At 35.7% G+C, this 21,622-nt stretch overlaps 1 protein-coding gene across 2 annotated transcripts in view; it reads left to right on the top strand.

Annotated features, from left to right (window-relative positions):
- Window positions 1-21,622, top strand: part of NDFIP2 (Nedd4 family interacting protein 2) — a 70,584-nt gene that overhangs the window by 34,137 nt on the left and 14,825 nt on the right. For both annotated transcript variants that reach the window (XM_045070876.1, XM_013057249.2), the window contains exons 2-4: window positions 2,987-3,152; window positions 8,823-8,956; window positions 13,857-13,950. In XM_045070876.1, the coding sequence (XP_044926811.1) occupies window positions 2,987-3,152; window positions 8,823-8,956; window positions 13,857-13,950 (394 nt within the window). The remainder of the gene's footprint in view (window positions 1-2,986; window positions 3,153-8,822; window positions 8,957-13,856; window positions 13,951-21,622) is intronic.

Below are 21,622 nucleotides of genomic sequence, written 5' to 3'. Positions count from 1 at the left end.
TTAAAAGGCAACCAGAGTGTGTTAATTTATAGAGGCACCAAAAATATTAAAATTAAAAAGTTGAATTTTGGAAGTTCTCTGTTATAGAGGTAGAGATTATTGACTGAGTTATTGGGTTTTACTGTTGATATATGGCAAATGTTCACTGTTTATTATAATTTTGTAAAAATGAAACTGTGAAATGTGAGATAGGGCAGTTGAAATAATTTAGGGGGTGTTTTACAAGTTCCAAAGCTTTACTTCTGAGATTATATGTAAAAGTATCTGTAGTTACTCTTTTGTGTTGGTTTGTTTTTAAAGATTTTGTTTATTTATCTGAGAGAGAACATGAGCGGGAGAGCAGAGGGAGAGGGAGAAGCAGACTTCGGGTGAGCAGGGAGACCATAGCGGGGCTTGATCCCAGAACCCAGGATCACAACCTGAGCTGAAGGTAGACGCTTAACTGACTGAGCCACCCAGGTGCCCCTCTGTAATTACTCTTTTTATTGCAGTTATTTGAATATATTTTTAAAAAACATTTATTTTAGGAAGATAGCTCATGAGCACAGGGAGAGGCCGAGGTGGGGGGAAGAGAGAGAACAAGCAGATTCTCCCCACGGAGCCCAATGGTGGGGAGGGAGGACTCCATTCTGGGACCCTGAGATCATGACTTGAGCTGAAATCAGGAGTCAGCCACTTAACCAACTGAACCAGGCGCCCCTGAAAACATTTTGAAAGGTTTTAAAAATTAGTTGGTCATTCTGGGGAGCACATTCATGTATTTGTTACCGTAGGGAGTATTTCCTATGAGGAACCAGAGGAGAGCAATTTTGTCCTACAGGATCTTTTTCCTTAGTACAGTTCATCCACATTTGCAGCATTAAGGATAGAGATGGAACAGTGGTTTCCTTTTTTTGACACCATCACTGTTAGTTGTTTAGTTGATAATGTTAACTATATATCTATACCTTACTTTTATTTGCCTTAACTTGCTCATATAACATTTTTGCTCTTTGAAGTATGATCAGAGATGACTGAGTTAGGAATTCTCCTGGGTGCTTTGTTACAGGAAACATGGAAGATGCTTGGTGACACTGAGACAGCATACAGGTAGTCAGGAGAATGCTCATGTAGTGCCAACTCAGAAAACTGTAGCAAGTAAACCTTCTAGAAAATTCACTTTATGATTGTTTGACCTTACAACTCAGTTTCTGTGATGGAATTTTATTACCTAAACCTTGGTGCTATGGGAAAAAAAACCTGTCTTATTAACTTGAGAAATGATTTTAGATATGTTTATGGCAGTTCTGGTAAAATAAAATTTATGAACTCACACTATTGTTCTAGTGTGATCACTCACTAAGACATGCAAACAGCAGTGAAGTAAATTTTACTTTGTATTTATAGGCAAATGAAAGACTATTTATTGAACTGATAGCACCAAATTATAAAGCATATTGAATTAAAGGGGAAGAAGGAGGAAACTAGTATTTCCTGTGTGCTAGGTGTTAGTGCTAGATGCTTTTCAAATATTATTTTATAAGTCTGTGAGGATTTTGGCTGCATTAGAACTTAGACTTGAAGACACTGAGGCACAGAGAAGAGGTTTATCAAAGCTCCTAAAAGGCAGAGCAAGAATTTGCATGCTCTTCTTTTTTCTTTTTTCCCCCACCACATCACAAAACTCATATTTGTGTGTCTACAGATTTGGTCTGTGACAAAATTTATTTGGGGGATTATTTTTAACATGGAATTTCTTAAAGGACAAGAATAAGTTAAAAATATGAAAATCGAATAACATTGAAAGCCTGTAGTATTTCTCCAAACCAAGATTCTGGTGGATTTATAAAAATGTTTTTAAAAATTTAATAATAACTCTTTCCAAGTATATAGGATCAATTATAGTACCTTTTTAATGAGCCACTTTTTAAAGTACTGATGCTTTTGGTTGACCTACAGTTAGGTTGCCTACATGTAGTTATTATCACCGCCTAACAAATGAGCATTTAAAAGATTACTTATAAAGTAAGAAGTCTCTAACCCTACCACTTGGGTTTGAAGGCCTTACCCTTTCTAGCTGTTTTGATGTCTGGCAAGTTACTGTAGGTGTCTGTACTTCGTAGGTTGTTTCCACTCCCACCCCCATTTTAACCTGTCAAACGGGGATGACGTTCTCTATTTCATAGATTTGTTGTGAGGATTAAATGAGTTAAATGATTGCAGATCCAGCATATTATCTTGCACTTCCTGAGCTTTTGATAAATTTGTTGTGTTGAAGGACATCTTCTAGGATTTTGTATACACACTGATTCATCTTGCTTTATAAGTAACTCTTTTGGTACTTGAGAATACCTCCTTTAGAGTATTTTACATTTTTGGAATGTTTATTATTATTTCATTTTATTAATTCAGGTTAGATTTTCAATTATTCTAGATACTAGTGTAATAGAAATGGTATGGTGGTTTAATTACTAGATGCTTTTTTTTTTTCAAGATTTTATATTTTATTTGACAGATCACAAGTAGGTAGAGAGGCAAGCAGAGGAGGTGGGGGAAGCAGGCTCCCCGCGGAGCAGAGAGCCCAATGCGGGGCTCCATTCCAGATCCCTGGGATCATGACCTGAACCAAAGGCAGAGGCTTTAACCTACCGAGCCACCTAGGCGCCCCAGTGCTTTACTTTTCTTTGTAGTACACAGTGATTAATATATTGTAGTCAATATTTACTGTAAGATTGAATGAATTTGAATCTGTTTGTAGTCATGATTTTTTTCTTTATAAATTCTTAATTTGAACTTCCTTTTCTATTATAAAGAAACTACCAAAATCTAAATTTCTTAATGACTGCTTTAGTTTCTTTAAAGTTTTGTTCTTTTTAAATGTTATTTCACTTTGTTTTTAGCTAAAAGGTGATCCTTTGCCTGAAAATAATCTTCAAAAATTTCCTTAAAATTTTAAAAAATAATAATCCGAATGACATTAATGTTTTTTTTTTCTTTGTTCTCTTAGCTTCACAATGAAGAGGATAATTCTGAGTCATCTGCTGTAGAGCAGCCATCGACTTCAGACGCAGCACCGCAGAGCGTTCAGGCTGCTCCTTCAGCATCAGTACTTGAAACGGACTCTTCTCCTCCACCTTACAGTAGTATTACTGTGGAAGTACCTACAACTTCAGGTATTATTTTTAGTATGAGACAGCGAGTAATATTTTTAGTAATTCAGTTTTTTTTTTTTTAAACTGGTATGGTTTTATTTAATTATAGAGTCTCTTAACATCTTCTAGGTTTAAGGATTTTTTTTTTCTTTTTACAAAAAACGTTTTCCAAAGGATAGTTTGTAAAATATTAACTCAGATATTACTTGTCTTATATTGTTGTTTTCAAAAAAAATTAGAAGTGTAAACTTCCTTATGCTTATTAGAATCTGTTTCCAATAGAGTGGCATATTCCTTTTGTAAGAAATAAATAAATGTGTATATATATATATTTATGTGTATAGATGCACATTATCTATAGATATATAGATATATGCATAAGTGTATGTGTGTATATATACACATATGTGTTTGTGTATACCTACCTCCATAGTTACAAAATAAGGTGTGAGTGGACATGTGGTGTGTGTGAACGGAGGTGAAGGGTATACATAAGATGACCATATATACATGGTAATAATTCCTGGACACAAGGCAGTGTTTCCTGCTTCCTACTATTCATTTTATCCTTTCTGGTCATTCTAAAGAACTACCCTTATTTATTTCTCTGGCCACAATTTATATTTTCCCAATAATGCTAAGTTAATCATCATACAATTTATTTTTTATTTTTTACTTATATTCCTGTTACATTAGTTCCAGGCATATATAGTGATTTTGAAGTTCTGTATTTTACTTAGTGCTCATGATAATAAATGTACTCTCTATTTCCTTCCTTTTCACTCATCCCTCTACTCACATCCCCTCTGTTAACCATCTTATTTATTCTCTGTGGTTAATAGTCTCTTTTTTGATTTGTGTCTGTTTTGTTTCTTAAATTCCACAGATGAGTGAAATTCTCTGATATCTTGTCTTTAACTTATTTATGTTAGCATTGTACAGTCTAGCTCCATCCATGTTGTTGCATATGGCAAGATTTCATTCTTTTTTAAAACACTGAGTGATAATTTCATTGTGTGTGTGTGTGTGTGTGTATCTTCTTTATCCACTATATAATTTGACTATTGTAAATAATGTTACAGTCAATACAGGGGTGCATATATTCTTTCGAATTGATGTTTTCCTATTCTTTGGGTAAATATCCAGTCATGTGATTACTGGATTGGGTAGTCTCTCTCTCTCTCTTTTTTTAAGATTTTATTTATTTATTTGAAAGGGAAAGAGAGCATAAGCACAGGGGAAGCAGCAGAGGGAGAGGAGGAAGCAGGCTCGGCACTGAACAGGGAGCCCAATGTGGGGCTCAATCCCAGGAACCTGAGATCATGACCTGAGCCCAAGGCAGATGCTTAACTGTCTGAGCCACCCAGGTGGCCCAGGGTAGTTCCATTTTTAATTTTTTTAATCTCCATATTGCACTAGTTTTCATTGCCCCCAGCAGTGCATGATGGTTCCTTATTCTCCACATCCTCACCAACACTTGTTTCTTTCTTTTTTTTTTTTTTTTAAAGATTTTATTTATTTATTTGACAGAGATCACAAGTAGGCAGAGAGGCAGGCAGAGAGAGAGAGAGAGAGAGAGAGAGGGAAGCAGGCTTCCTGCGGAGCAGAGAGCCCGATGTGGGGCTCGATCCCAGGACCCTGAGATCATGACCCGGGCCGAAGGCAGCAGCCCAAACCACTGAACCACCCAGACGCCCCACCAACACTTGTTTCTTAAAGTTAATCATTATATAATTAAAAAATATTTAAAATATGGTTTTGTATACTATTATAAGTAATCTCTAAATATTTTATATGTTCATTATGAAACATTTTTTAAACCTGTTATAAAAAAATGCTTTAATGTTAAAAAACCCTTCACTTAGAGTATTTCATCTTTCTTATTTCTTATTTTGTAATTAATACCATTATTTCTCTTAAAATCATCCCAGCCTTTTTTGGTTACTGTTGTTTTATCTAGATCATAAAGGTTGTGTAAAAAGACCAAACCATTTACTTTTTTCCTTTATAATATTATGTAGTTACTGAAAATCATCTTCTGTATGAAGGTATTCTCACTAATAAATTAGCAGATGCTTACTCCATTTATTTGTATATAATGTTTATTTGATCACTATGCTTATTTAGTGCCCAGTATGACAGTTTTTTTTTGTTGTTGTTGTTGTTGTTTTTAAGATTTTTATTTATTTGTTAGAGAGAGAGAGAGAGATACAGAGCGCAAGCACAAGCAGACACAGTGGCAGGCTAGAGGCAGAGGGAGAAGCAGGCTCCATGCCGAGCAAGGAGCCCGATGTGGGACTCGATCCCAGGACGCTGGGATCATGACCTGAGCCGAAGGCAGCCGCTTAACCAACTGAGCCACCCAGGCGTCCCAGTATGACAGTTTTTATATTGATTTATAGCAGTTTTATTTGTCTTAAAATTTAATAGTTGTATTGGTGCTTGCTAAAATTTATAACGGGCTAAATTTTCTTCATTATTCTTCAAGTTTCCAGAATACAGTTCAGTGAATTTTCTACCCTTAAACAAACAAACAAAAAAACCCAAACTATTGGTAGTCTTGAAGAAAGAAAATAGAAAATTAGTATTTTCGCTGATGCCGATCTGTGTTTAAATGATGGAAGATGATAAGATTGAAATTGTAATTTTTTTGTTGTGGTCACCATTGCCACTGCTGTGTAACAAACCAAATGAAGTACAGTATCAACCATTCGGTTTTTGTGGTGGGCTAGGCTCAGTTATGTAATTTTCTCCCAGGATCTCATGTGATTATCATCTTTCGGTGACCTGGAGCTCAAGTCACCTTAATGGCTTCCTTATGAACGTATTTGGCAGCTGATGCAGGCTTTAGCTAGGTCATCAGATGCAACTGTTGGCTAGAACACCTCTGTGTGGCCTCTTATTGTGGCCTGCACTTCCTCACTGAATGGAGGCTGGGTTCCAAGAATAAGCATTTTGAAAGCCAGAGAGAAGCTGTATCACCTGCTTTGGCATTGCTTCAAAAGTCACATAGTATCACATCTGCCAGGTTTGGTTTGTTAGAAGTGAGTCACTAAGTTTTATCTTTATTCAAGACAGTTGAGGAATTAGTCTCGACCTCTTGGTGGGAAGAGTTTCAAAGAATAGAGTAAGTTTCAGCGCTGTCACAGCTGCCTACTGTCTTTCCCTCCAATGCCAGACCATTCCCTTTGTCATTCTTCTTCATTTCCGGAAATGGCTCCAGGAGGCCAGAAACCGTGGAGTCATCTTTTTGGGACTATATCCAAAATTGTATGTTTGTTTTCTCCTGTAATTTTTTATGTAATTAAATATGTTATTAATAGATTTCTGTAAGCCAGTCAACTTCTGTATTCCTAGAATAAATTGTCACTGTGTTCTAATGTCTTCTGTATTTAGATTTGTTAATATTTTTTAGAAGCTTTGCCGTTTTATTATGGGATCTTTATGTACTATCCTTATCATTTTAGTATTAATATTGTGGAAGCAACATAGCATGAATTGAGAAGCTTCTCATTTTTCTTTGCTCTAGAATAGTTTTGAAAATGAAGCGTGCCGTTTTTAAAGGTTAGATAATTTTCACTTGTAAGATGAGTGGAGCCTGCTACCTACCTGGGTGTTCAGTTATTCTTATAATCAGTGTTATTCCTGGTCCCAGAATTTTATTTTTACATCTGTACTAAAATGACTGTAATTGAGCACAAGAAAGTCATTCTAGAAGTTTGCGTCTCTTTAATGAAAACCATTGATACTAATTTTCAGCTTCTCTTAGTGTTGTATTTGAAGCATCGGCAGGACCAATTTTCAGTGATTATTTATGTTTTTCAGTAGGTCACTTTCTGACTGGTTTTATAGATCCGAGCAACATCAGTAATAATAGTTGACATTTGTATAATGCTTTACAGTTTACAGAGTCCTCTTAAATACTCTTAAATTCTGTCATATAATAGCAAGTAATAGCCTTGCTGGCTCAGATTTATGGATGAGAAAGTAGAGCTTCATAAAGTGCTTAAGTGATTTGCTTGGGGTCATACAACTTAAGGAGCTGGGACTGAAGCTCCTCAGATGTTAAGTTTTCTCCTTGAGAACCACTGCCGTAAAGGGTAGACAGAAAATAAGTGGAATTAAGCAGTGAAAACTAAAGCAGTAGTAAAACAGTGCTCCTTCCCCAGTTTCATCTGTTACTGGATAGGATATTTTTGTCTGTTGTGGGAGTTAAAACTTTTTGAAAACTCACATAACTGTTGTTAATGTAAAAGATCTCTCTTCTTGGATAATGTATGTCATTGTTCCAGTTTTTAAATTTCTAATTTTAATGTTAGTGCCTTAAAATTCATAACCATTGCTTTCACTTAAATTTTCTTCTATTTTAGTCTTCAGACCTAAAGAAATCTGTTTACTTGACTGTGTGTTGTGTTTTTACATCTGAATAACCAGTCATTTCTAAGAGTTTATGATTCTTATGCCTTTTTGGTGGATAACGTTCAGTATTATACTGCTACTAGCATTGGAATAAAAGTTGCCCAGCTTCAGATCCTTCGCTCTTATTGATAGCATTTAAAAATTTTATTTTAAAGTCTATATCCATTACAATACAATAGGAAAAGTATTGCTAGAATGAAGTGTGTTTTTGCGTTGGAAATGCAAGAAATTCTGATGGAGAAAATGTATAAATACTATAGTTACAATAAGGAAATCACAGAAGTGATGTCAGACATTATAGTATGAACTACTATGAGAACTTACCTGTTTTTCATGACAGTGATTCTAGCATAAGTCTAATCAGTTTATTGACCTGTATGTTTCATTTTACTTGTACTGATCAATTTGGTGATAAGTAATGCAGGTGGGATTTTTTTTGTTTTTTTTTGTTTTGTTTTGTTTTTAATTAGCAGTCTACACTTACTCTACTGTGCTATATTTCTGGAGATCATATTTCAAAAATAGTTTAAAAGTTGGGGAGGGGGAGAAATTCTTCATACAAAACTAGATAGATATAGGGAAGAATGGGAAGGGAGGACAAGAGTAAAAAGGAGCTAAAAATACTCAGTTTTTGTTTTGTTTTGTTTTTAGCGAAAATAAATATTGAATTTGCTGAAGAGATTCAGGCAGTTTCTAAAACTGACGTAGAAAAATGAACCTCACGTGTTATCAGAACAGATACTGGCATTCAGGAAATCCCTGGGTTCTGCTCCTTAATGGTTGTGCAATACTGGGCAGATTACTTCTTTGGACCTCAGAGTTGCTAAGATTAATGTATATAGCAGTAGTGTATTACATGGTTAGTACTGTGTAAATGTTGTTATTCCTGATACTTTTGCTTTTTGGGCTATGAGATTATGAGCAAGTAAATTAAATTCTTTTAGCATAGCAGTGGGTACAGAGGATGCCCATATGTGGTGAGTTTCTCATTTCCCTTGTACGCACATTTTTAGAATTTCCATTCTTGATATTTTTGTTTTGTATATCAGCCTGCAGGTGATAGCTATCAGTCTTTTCCCTTTATAGTAAATATGGGGCTAAACTACCATATACGTTGTAGTAGTAATTTATGTTACGTAGCTTATAAAATAGGACTACAAAAAGCAGTAATAGTCTTTAGTGGCCTGTTGCAAGTTATTAAATTACATTTTTGGCTGTAAACATTTTATGAAGTAGTTTAATGGTTGTCCTTTTTTTCATCCCTTTCTTCAGATACAGAAGTTTACAGTGAGTTTTATCCTGTGCCACCTCCCTACAGTGTCGCTACCTCCCTTCCTACATACGATGAAGCTGAGAAGGCCAAAGCTGCTGCCATGGCAGCCGCAGCAGCAGAGACAGCCCAGAGAGTAAGGCAACTGATGGCTTCCTTTCGAGAATATTGTTTTTAGTGATTCTTAGTACCTTTAGTAGTGTTAAAAATAGTTCTCTGAGTTTGAGAGTGTGCACGTATTGTTATTTAGTATCTTCTCTATTCCTACTATTTATGTGTGTCGTTATTTTTTGGTGAAATTGGCACTGTCCTATCCATTCCTTTACCTTATTTCTGTTTCTGTTTATTTCTGTTTCTACTGATCTTTCTTTGTAGCCCATCTTAATTTGTGGGACTCCTCATCCTTATCTGTACCAGGACATTTTCCAAGTCTTGATTTCTCTCCTTTCATGTGCTTTCACCGCCCCCCCATCCTCTGACTCGTTCACTCTAGATGCTCCACCCCATCGACCTCTTCTCTGTTGAACTCCTTATCTCCCTCCTCATATAGTTTAGATTCTGTGATCCCTAATTAAAATCATAAATAATCTTTTTTCCCTACTCATTTGTATGTATTAGAGCCAGTCTGGTGCAACTCCACGAATGAGCTCAGCGTTAGGTTAAAAATCACAGAGAAATAAGTTACAAGTTTTCAAATTACGTTTGTCAGCTCACTGTGTGTGTGTGTGTGTGTATGTGTGTGTGTGTCCTTTTACACATCCCACCCTAGAATTTTAGAACGATGGTCAAGGATTCCACCCGTCCTACCTTCTCTTACTGTCTTGGTAGTAGAGTCAGTGATGAATACGTGTATATTCTCGTTCTGGTAAAAGGAGTGACTGTCTCAGGAGTGGAGAACCAGTGAGACACATCCATGCTGTTCTATGGTCAGAGAATAGATGGAAGTTATTTACATTTTATTTATTTATTTTAAATGATTTTATTTATTTATTGGGGATAAGAGGCCACAGAGGAAGAGAGGGAGAAGCAGACTCCCTGCTGAGCAGAGAGCCTGAGGATGGGCTCCATCCCAGTACCCTGGGATTATGACCTGAGCTGAAGGCAGATGCTTAACCGACTGAGCCACCCAGGCCCCCATTATTTACATTTTAGTGTGGCTGCAAGCTGGGCTAGAGTTTGTTGCCTTTTTTTCTTGCTTCAGACTTTTTAGAGATATTTCATATTCCTGGGTTCATCCCATGTTGTTTAAGAAAAGACACCAAAAAATCACTTTACACAAACAACTAGAATCAGGTGAGGGACAAAAGGAGAGAAAGGTGATTCTATGTAAAGCATTCTTCTTCTGCCATTAGGCCAGAGCCCAGCGAGCAGATTATCTGATAGGTGAGCGTTTTTTCCTGGATGGGTTTTTTTCATCAGTACATCCCTTTCCATGACTGTTCCCACTCGCATATTCCAACACACAGTTAAATGTCAACATAAATAGCTTTGGGCACGTAAGTAAGGACAGTAAGCCTCAAATTTATTATTTATGCCATTTCCCTCGGAGGGTGAAAGTAAGTCTTTGTTAAGACAGTGGCATAAAATATAACTCCGTCAATAAAGATTTTTGATACTTGGAGGAGAGAATCAGGGAGAAAGAATAGATCTGTAGTGTGGAGTTTCTGTCAAAATCAGTTTTAGGTTGCTTCGCACATACATGGTTGTACATGCATTATTTGCATGCATGCACTGTCCATGAACGAGAAGAGCATAACTCCTTTTCTCAGGGAGTGTCTCCCTGGAGACCTTGGAAATGGCAAATTTCCTTAAAAGGATGCTACTTGACCTTGGGACATCTACTGCCCTAACTTCCACACTATAGAACTCTGAAGAGAAAGAAGCAAGCATTGTCTTGCTTTCTGCTTTGGGAAAAGCACGAGGGTGATTTACCTTTTGGAGAGAAAACTCTGAAATATTTCTACTCCAACCTTTCATTGTCATCATTTCTAGTGTCTTGTTTTTAGAAAGTAATATGATCCCAGTCTGAAATGGAACATGTCCAGAAGAAAAATTTTCCGTTTTCAACTGCTTCTGATATCATTGTAATGCCAGCTTTTGAAGATTGTGGAAAATTTCATGGAAAGCAAAATATAATTGAACAGAAGAGACTTATTTATAAAGACTCTTAAATTCATCAGTTTCTAATGCAATGCTCCAGCACCCTCTTTTTGGCAAAAGTATGGGTTTCTATACCTGATTCAGATAGAAAACTGGTCCGATTAGCATTTGAGTATGTATTTGGTTGTAAATGAATCTCACCTTTCTTAAATCCATGCTCATTGGGAGAATACAGGTAGTAGCCAGGAGACTTGGGAACAACACTGTTTTCTACTATTTCCTGTTTCTGGTGTGCAGGATTGCATGCAAATTATGGGATGATTAAATAGATTTACAGATATGAACTCTTTTTTAAGAAGATTTATTTATTAGAAGCACGTGCACTAGTGCGAACTTGCACTAGAGTGGGAGGAGGGGCAGAGGGAGAGACTCTTCAAGCAGACTCCTCCCTGAGATCAGGACCCTGAGATCATGACCTGAGCAAGAGGCAGATGCTTAACCGACTGAGCCACCCAGGCACCCCAAACCCATTATTTTCTAATGGTCACTACACATGCCCACATCTCTCTTCTGGGGAATGACACTCTTCCAAAGCTGTCTGCAATGTAAATAGCCTTGAAAAGATAGTACAAAAGAAGGGTGGCCAAAGATGTATACCTCAAAGATGTATGGAAATATTAAGGACTCGTAGAGAATTATCTCCTGACTAGAGCCCACTATTGATGGGCATTTAGATTGTGTCTAATCTTTGCTCTTAATATTATTGCTGCAGGGCACCTGGATGGCTTACTCTGTTAAGAAAGAGTCTTACTCTTGATTCCGGCTCAGGTCATCATCTCAGGAATGTATCAAGCTCTGTCGGGCTCTGTACTAGGCATGGAGTCTGCTTAGGATTCTCTCTCTCTCTAAAAAAAGCGAGCAAATCCAAAAAACATTGCTGCAATGAATTATCTTTAATACATCATTTCTTGTAAGTGGGAATATATTTTATATTTGTACAGTATATTTCAAGAGCTGGAATCATTGGGTGTGTACATTTTTTTCTTTTATTTTTGAGTTTTTACTTAAATTCTAGTTAACATATACTGCAATATTAATTCCAGGTATACTTCTTAGTAATTCAACATTTATATACAAAACCTGGTGCTCTTCACAAGCGCACTCCTTAATCCCCATCACTTTTTAAATTCCCTTCCCCTCTGGTAACCATCAGTTTGTGCTCTATAGTTGAGTCTGTTTCTTGGTTTGCCCCCCCACCACCTTTTTAACCCCTATTGATCATTTGTTTTGTTTCTTAAATTCCACATATGAGTGAAATCATGTGGTATTTGTCTTTCTTTGACTTATTTTGCTTAGCATAATACTATCTAGCTCCTTCCATGTCATTGCAAATGGCAAGATTTCATTTTTTTTTTAATGGCTAAGTAATATTTTACCATATATATATACCACATCTTTATTCATTCATCATTTGATGAACACTCAGGCAGTTTCCATAATTTGGCTATTGTAGATAATGCTGGTGTAAACATTGAGGCGCATGTATTCCTTTTGAATTAGTATTGTTGTATTCTTTGGGTAAATACCTAGGAGAGCAGTTGCTGGGTTGTAGGGTAGTTTTATTTTTAACTTCTTCCTCCATACGGTTTTCCAGAGTGGTTGCAGTAGTTCTCACGAACATTGCAGGAGGGTTCCTTGCCAGTACCCATTGCATCTTGTGTTGTTGATTTTAGCCATTCTGACAGGTGTGAGGTGATATTTAGTGTAGTTTTCAGGAAATCTCGATGATGAATGGCGTTGGGCATCTTTTCATGTATCTGTTGGCCATCGGATATCCTCTTTGAAAAATGTCTGTTCGTGTCCTCTGTTCATTTTTTAATTGCATTATTGATTCTTGGGGTGTTGAGTTTTTAAGTTCTTGTATGTTTTGGATACTAACCCTTTATCAGATAAGTCATTTGCAAATATCTCTTACCATTCCATAGGTTGCCTTTTAGTTTTTTCAATTGTTTGCTTCACTGTACAGAAGCTTTTTATTTTGATGAAATCCCAGTAACTTATTTTTGCTTTTGTTTCTCTCGCCTCAGGAGACACATGTAGTAACAAGTTGTTACAGTTGAAGTTAAGGAGGTTACTTCCAGTGTTCTCCTCTAGGATTTTAATGGTTTCCTATCTCATATTTAGGTCTTTAATCTGTTTTGAATTTTATTTTGTGATTGCTGTAAAAAGGTGATCCACTTTCATTCTTTTGCATGTTGCTGTCCCCGTTTTCCCAACACCATTTGTTAAAGAGACTGTCTTTTTCCCACTGGATATTCTTTCCTACATTGTTGAAGATTAATTTGCCATATAGTTGTGGGTTGTACATTTTTTTTTTTTAAGATTTTATTGATTTATTTGAACAGAGAGAGAGAGATCACAAGTAGGCAGAGAGGCAGCAGAGAGAGAGGGGAAGCAGGCTCCCTGCGGAGCAGAGAGCCCGATGTGGGGCTCGATCCCAGGATCCTGAGATCATGACCTGAGCCGAAGGCAGAGGCTGTAACCCACTGAGCCACCCAGGCGCCCTACATATTTTTGATAAATATTGCCAAATTGCCAGCCATAGAGATCAATCATACCAGTGTAGATTACACCACTGATTATGAAAATTCCTCTTTCCCGTTCAATGCAAGTATGTCAGTCACATCTTTCTTGATAAAATTTTCATTAATCTAATGTTCAGTTTTTATCTTTGTTTTCTTTTAAAGTTATTCAAGTGAGCTCATGAAAATTATTTGCTAATGTTTTTGAATACAACTTTGTGCCAGACGTACTAATTGTATCATTTTGTCTGTACAAGTTGAAAATATCTGATTTTATTTCAGTTCTAATCTTTATACTTAATAAAGTTATAATTAGTTTTTTAGTGGGCTCTTCTAATGTTATGTGTTTTACAGATTCAGGAGGAAGAGTGTCAACCAAGAGATGACTTTAGTGATGCAGACCAGCTCAGAGTGGGTAATGATGGGATTTTCATGCTGGCATTTTTCAGTAAGTGATTTTTCATTTCCAGATTGGTTTTTTTTGCATATACTAGCTGTGTGTGTATTTAAAGTAACCTAGTGAAGAAAGGCAAATACTGTTATTGTGTGTTTACTTTGTTTAAAATATAAATTGTTCCTGAGAAAGAACTATGTGGTCATATGATGCAATAAAAATCCTAGTATTTAGTATACTTATAGCTGTGTATTGTGGTCATAATGCTAGATGCTGACTCTGTGGAATTATGTAAGTATGTTTCAGCTAAATATGTTTTTGCATGAGAAGTATTTCATATCCATGCAGTGATGTAGAAGCATACAGAATGAAACTAAATTTTGCTTTTGGAGCAAAGGACTTCCATTTGAGTGTCTTTAAGCAGGAAGGAGGGTTGGAAAAGGAAATATTCTGGGTAGCTGGAACAGTGTGATTTGAGACACAAAAGAATGCAAACATATCTTCTTTGGGGGAGTGGTAAGGAATTAGAAGATCAGAAACCTAGGTATGATTATTTTAACGTGTTGCAGAATTCTTAAATACCTGAATTTGTAAAATGGACTTTATACTTTGAAGGCAGACTGTGTTACAGTCTTTTATTTCAGCTCGTAACACAGGGATTGGCAGATAGTATACTTAGTATATAATATTATGACACTTGAATTGTTTAATTGCTAAAATTAAGTTTTTGAAATCCAGTATTTATAGAAGTAAATTTATTACACTAGATATGATAAATTTCTGTCCTCAATCTGGTTAAATGATCAAGCACTCATAGAATGTTGATTTAACTCATTTTAGTATAAAATTTATTTTGGTAATAAAAGTGAGAAATTACTTATTTAAAGTACTTTAAAAATAGAAAATAAGGAAAATACGTATCTTGAGTTGAGTTACTTTTATGTCTGGGTAATCATTAATTTTTCTTTTTGAAAGGCTTTCTTGCTTCTTTTCCTTCTTCCATTTCATCTGCTGAAGTACTAAAGTAGATAACCACTCAGAAGTGGGTCAGTGAGTGGGAAAGCAGTTACATTTTTCTCTTCAAATTTAATGTTATGCGTGGCCACCAGCTAATGTATATACAGTATTTAAATCTTGTTTCTTTAGTTAAAATTTGTAGTTAGATATGATGTACCTGTAGGTACCATGGAAGGGAAATGAATACTTTGACTACAAATAACTATTGTTTTGTACTATTAATCTAGTAAATGTTAATTTTGTTCTTCGTTTTAGTTGAACAGGTAAACCTTTATTATTAGTAACAGTCTTCCCACATACTTTGTTTGTAAAAAGATTAGCGTAAATACTAATCCTTTCGATGGTTATGTCTTTTAAAAATCTTAATTAGAAAAGGAAATTTAAATTTATTGTACTATATGTAGCATAAATACCTGTTTCTTAGGTATAAAAATGTGATTTGATAACATCTATATGACTCAGAGCTTAGTGATTATTTCTCTATTTCTATATTTCACTTCTACTATCTTCTTTTTAACCTTTTTTTTTCTTTAGATTTGAAAACATTTTGAAAACATTTTGATGATAAAAACAGTCTTGCAAATGTTTGGTAACCTGCATACTTAGTTGCCTTTAGTTTTGACCTCTGGTGGTATATTAATGTAAATACATATTTATATTTCATATATTTAAATTACCTGCTTTTTCTATGTTTTTACTAAGTGATGTCTTTATAACTTTTTTTATGCTCCATATTCTACAAATACTGCACCATAATTATAAATTATTTTCAGGCTTCATTTCCTCATATATTTTTTTCTGGTAGGTTGTAGCCTAGTGTTTGAGCTTATTTGCTTTGATAAGCATAGATTTATTTGTAGTCACTACCATCTAGTGGCTGTTCTTCAAATTGCGGCTTGTTATGTTTTTCATGCTTCTTCAGCTATCTAATAGCTATTATTTAGATTCTGTTTTCTATTTCTGTGGTTCAGAAATATATTTTATTTTTAAAATTTTATTAAGTTTTTAAATTTAATTTCAGTACAGTTAATATATGGTGCTGTATTAGTTTCAGGTGTACAATGTAGTGTAGCAACTCAGTAGTTTCGCATATTGCTCAGTGCTCAGCACGGTAAGTGTACTTAGTCCCCTTCACCTATTTCACCCATCCCCCCCTCCCAACTCCCCTCCAGTAACCATCAGTTTGTTCTCTTATGGTCTGTTTCTTGGCTTATCCCCTCCCCGCTCCTTTTTTTTGACTTTGCTTGTTTTGTTTCTTAAATTCCACATACAGGTGAAATTGTATGGTATATTTGTCTTTCTCTGACTTATTTTACCTGGCTCCATCCATGTTGTTGCAGACGGCAAGATTTCATTCTTTTTTATGGCTGAATAATACCACTTTGTGTGGTGGTGGTGGTGGTGGTGTGTGTGTTTGTGTGTATGGGTGTTATACACTTCTTCATTCATCTATGAATGAACCCTAGGGGCTGTTTCCATAATTAGGCTATTGTAAATAAGGAGTAAACATAGGGGTGCATATATTCTTTTGAAATGGTGTTTTCTTATTCTTGGGGTAAATACCCAGTAGTGTGATTATTTCATTATAGGGTAGTTCCATTTTTCACTTTTTGAGGAACGTCCATACTGTTTTCCACAGTGACTATACCAGTTTGCGTTCCCACTGACACCGTGTGAGGGTCACTTTTTCTCCATATCCTCATGAATACTTCTTGTCAGAAACATTTTCTTTAACATGGTTTATAACTTAAACAGTTCAAGTGATATAAGTTGTGTGAATAAAACTGCAGTGAATATCAATAAAAATATTTCAGATCAGAACTTTTTGATGGTTTAATTCTTCCCTTTTCTCTTACATCATCCACATTTCAGTCTCTTACCACATGTAATCCTAAAAAGTTTACACATAAATTTGGTAAAATAATAGCATGTTGATGTTCAGAAAATGTAAAGAAAGAAATATATTGTATTCTTGATAATTTTTGCTTCTCATAATTCCTTAAAGTGTCAGAGCAGAATGCCTTATCTATGCGTAATCTGCTTGTATCTGATCTTATTTTTAAAAGTTTTTAAGAAAATGGAACGGGAGTCAATTATTTGTTAGTTAAAAGCTAGAAATTAAGATTTAGTCCATTGGATAATTGATAGTCTGTGGAAATGACTTTGAACTCTAATGCTTAAAAATGTAATGGACTCTGTTCAGAAAACTTTTCTTGTAAGGTTTAGCCTTTTGTACCATGTGTGAATCTTCATATATGTGTGTTATGGTAAAAATTAGTTAGCTATTATTTATATTATTTATGTAATACATATAGTAAAAATTAATTGGCATTATTCCCTTTTTATTTTTTTAAAGATGTCTCAATTTATTTGAGAGAGAACATAAGTGGGGAAGGGGCTAGTAGGAGAGGGACAGAGAGAATCTTAAGCAGACTCCCTGCTGAGCACGGAGCTCCACATGGGGCTAGATCCCACAACCCCTAAGACAAGAACCTGAGCCAAAATCACAAGACAAGACATCTTACTGACTGAGCATCCCAGGCACCCCCATTATCTCCTTTTAGACTCGAGGGACACACAGTTAAAGACATATTAAATTGTTGTAATTTTAAAAGGAATTAGAATATTGTTTTAAAATGTGAATTCCGAATTGTAAGAAATTGCCAAACTGTCTTACCAAAGTGATTGTACCACTCTGCATTCCCACCAGCGGTGAGTTTCTGTTGCTCTGATTCTCATTAGCATGAGGTATTGACAATTTTTAAAATTTTAGCTGTTATAATGGATATATGGTAATAGCTCATTGTGGTTCAATTTGCATTTCCCCAAGGATTAATGATATTGAGCATCTGTATTCATTAATAAGCAGTTTTGAGCACCTACTATGGACAGGTCATGAAACTTACAGTTCTTAAAGAGGTTATCTGGGCATTACACATACTGAAAAACAGTACATTGATTACTTGTTCTGTCCAGATAAAGCTATATTTAGGTGATGTTGTATATGGTAAGTGAATCCAGAAAGGGAAAAGTATAGGGCACCTGGGTTGCTCAGTCAGTTAAGCCTCAGCTTTTGGGTTAGCTCATGATCCCAAGGTCCTGGGGTCAAGCCCACATCAGGTTCCCTTCTCAGTAGGGAGTCTGCTTCTTCTCTCCCTCTGTCCTTCCCCAGCTTGTGCACACACACACATTCTCTCTTTCTCTCAAATAAATAAATAAAAATCTTTAAAAAATTGTAATTATACCTTAAGAAAGTCATATAATATTTGTAAATTATTAAAGTTTCTTTGTTTATAAGAAAAAATTTGTTTTGGTCTTCTCATTGCTTATAATTTAGCTGAAATGTCTTAAAGCTAAAAAATGTTAGCTTGTCTTTCTTAATGACTGATTGTTTAAATGAGGGGAATCGCTTGAGGTTAAGAGAGAAATTTACCGGTATGCAGTTCAGAATTAAGTTTAGTGAAATTGATTCCTTGTCTAGGAACTTACTGTCTTTGAAACTTGGTGCATTTATATGTATTGAGTATTTTTCTGTGATTGAAGAAATCAGTGCTCGTTGTTAGTATTATATGTATATTCATTTACGATTTTCATTTGTTTATTTTCAAAACAAATACCAGATTTTTAAAAATGTAAAACTTTTTAAACTTTTTATCCTTAAATTAAAACAGGAAAAATTTGCAAAAATAATAGTTGCCATGTAACTTTCGTGTGGATTTCTAAAGTGTTAACATTTTATGTAATGTCAGTGCAATGATCAACATTAGGAAATTAACATTATGAAATAGTACTAACTAGTTTACAGACCTTATTTGGTTTTTACCAGTTGTTCCATTGGTGTCCTTTTTATAGTCCAGGATTATATATTGTATTTCATTGCCATTTTGCTCTAGTCTGGCCTTAGTCTGCTCTTAATTGAAAAGTTTGTTAGTCTTACTTTGTTTCTTATGACTTTGATTCTTTTGGAGAATATGGGCCAGTTGTTTTGTTCAATGTCTCTCAATTTGGATTTACCTAATATTTCCTCGTGATTAGACTGAGGTTATGCATTTCTTCTTTCCTCCTTGCCACCGCCGTCTTCTTTCTCTCCTCTTCCCCCCTCCCCCTCCCTCTCCCTCCTCCTCCCTCCTCCTCCTACCCTTCTCTCTCTCTCCCTCTTTTTTTTTAAAGAATACCATAGAAATGATCTGCCCTTCTCAGTGCATCATATCAGGAGGCAGTGATCTGGTTATGTCTTGTTGATGGTGATGTCAGTTCTCATCAGGTTAAGGTGGTGTCTGCCAGCTTCATTATAAAGTTTTCCCCTTTGTAATTAATAAGTATCTTGTGGCTTTTGTAAATTTAAAAGTAAAATCTTATTAAAGAGTAAACTGTAGCATTTAATACTGCCTTCTAGGTTATCCTGCTGCACTCTTTCTGTAGATGGGTGGTATAATAAAAAGATCACTGGCTATGAGAGTGAAAGACTTGGATGCTTCTGTCTTACCTATAGCTCTTGCTTTGTGAGTTATGTGGTACTTTACTGTTCTAAGTCTCCTGTTAGTGGAATTAATTTTGACCTTGCTCTTAAAAGACTAATGTGAGGATCAGTTAAGTTAAAATATGTGGAATGTCATAAATTACACATTGCTGTTAGGTTAAGGTAGTAGTAATGTTCTCCTTCCCTGTCCTTACTTGAGCATTCACCTTTTAGAAAGAAGGGAAGCCTTCCTTCAAATCTCGTTAACCTGTCTGACTCACTTTCTTATAAAGAAGTGCACTGGGAAGGTGAGTGTGGAAAGTGTAATTGGAGTAACACTAAGCATTCTTTTCACCAACTTTTCTGAGTTAGTTGCCCTGCTTCCTGCTGCTTGCTACCGCAACTTTTTCTAAGGAATATAGGCTATATAAGTCTATATAAGTCTTTTGCTTCTTTGGATTCCATGATGGGCCTTGCTGTGTGGGGAATAGATACCTTACATCTTTTAAGCTTCCGAATTTGTCTTAGGTTTCCAGGGAAACGTGGCATGAATGAGGTACAGCTAAGAGAAAAGTGTTCTTGTCTTTTTTTCTAGGCATGTATACGTTTGCTTGCCTCTACTATGTTGTTCCTAATTTTATGGATTTTACACACTAAAAGTTTATCATACAATTATTAAATTCTTTTTTGCCAACTCAGGCATGTCATAGAGGATTTAGAATTGAATGTTTCTGCCCTTTCTATATTTTAAAGACCTGTGCAGCTCTGCTTGCTATCTTACAGGCCAAGGGGCATAAAAAGTGAAGCTATCTGTGCTTCAGTAGGTACCAGCGTCACCATTTTCCCAGTGTTTAAGCCAGGTGCAGAATACATAATGTTATGTATTAGTCTCTTAGAGCTGTCATGACAAATACCACCAACTGGATGGTTTAAACAGTGGAAATTTATTTTTTCACAGTTCTGGAGACTAGAAGTCCAAGATCAAAGTGCTGGAAAATTTGATTTCTGGTGAGGGCTTTCTTCCTGGCTTGTGGACAGCTGTCTTATTCCATGTCCTCACATTGTCTCTTTTCTACATGTGGGTGGAGAGAGTGCTCTCTACATGTGGGTGTCTCTTCTCTTCCTATGAGCACACCAGTCCTAGTGGATTAGGGCTCTACCTTTACAACCTTAATTATCTTCCTGAAGGCCCTGTTTCTAAATACAGTCACACTAGAGGTTAGAGCTTCAGTCTCTGAATTTTGAGGAGATACAATTCGGTCCATAACACATTATATCACATGAACACAGCTTCTAGGAATCCATATTCCTATCAGAGAGCATTCCTATCACAATGACTCGGTAGGCACTTTTTTGTTCTTTTGTATCTTTCTTCTGATGTGAGTATAATTATCTGTATATTAGATATTGGTAAATCTGCTTTGAGGAAAACAGTGTTTCTATTAATTTTCCCCAAAACTAAACATACACATACGCAGAGGTAAAAATGCACTTCTGGAATATTTTGCTGTTTTGTATTTTCTCCATCAGTGCTTCCTATGTTTTAACAACGTGACATGCTTACAAAATGATAGAATATTTATAGCATACTGGAATATAGGAGTAAGGTGTTCAGGGCTGGTGGCTGTCTGTGCTCTGCCCCAGATCTCATCTGCTTGCTGAGGAGGAAGAGAGGAGCTCTCTCAGCCTGTCACTAAGCACATATATGGCACACTGGTTTGGGAATCTCTCCTGCTGTTCATTAATGTACATTATTTTAAATATCACATTATTTTTTGATCAGCAGTTGCATGTTTTTCTCCACAGATAATACAAATATTAACCAATTAGATGTAGGGCAGCTGTATCTAATACTGTATTCTATGACCATGGAGATAGTCTCTATCTCTGATGTCCAGTATGATAGTTAAAAGGTCAGTGTGGCTGTTGAGTGCTTCAAAAGTGGCTAGTGTGGCTGATGGACTAAATTTTAAATTTAAATTTAGTTTTAATTAATTGAAATTTGAATAGCCCCCTTTGTAGGATAGGGTGGGTTCCTGGAACAAGTGGAAAAAGCAGTGTGGCTGGTGGCATTAGATAGCCCAGATGTAGATGATAGCCAGATGCTGGTCAGTATCTAGGTTTACAAAAAAGAAAACGTAGAATGTAAGTGAGTTTTATCTCCAGTAGTGTCTCCTGAAATTTTTTTTTTTTTTTTTTGCAGAAAAGATATAACCTACTCTAAAAATATCATTTTGTATGGGTAGTAAT

Source organism: Mustela putorius, unplaced genomic scaffold, assembly GCF_011764305.1.
Source record: "Mustela putorius furo isolate JIRA1106 unplaced genomic scaffold, ASM1176430v1.1 tig00003974_pilon_pilon_pilon, whole genome shotgun sequence".
Taxonomy (NCBI): Eukaryota; Metazoa; Chordata; class Mammalia; order Carnivora; family Mustelidae; genus Mustela; species Mustela putorius.
The sequence above is the reverse complement of the archived record's forward strand: the minus strand, read 5'-3'. Positions and strand labels throughout refer to the sequence as shown.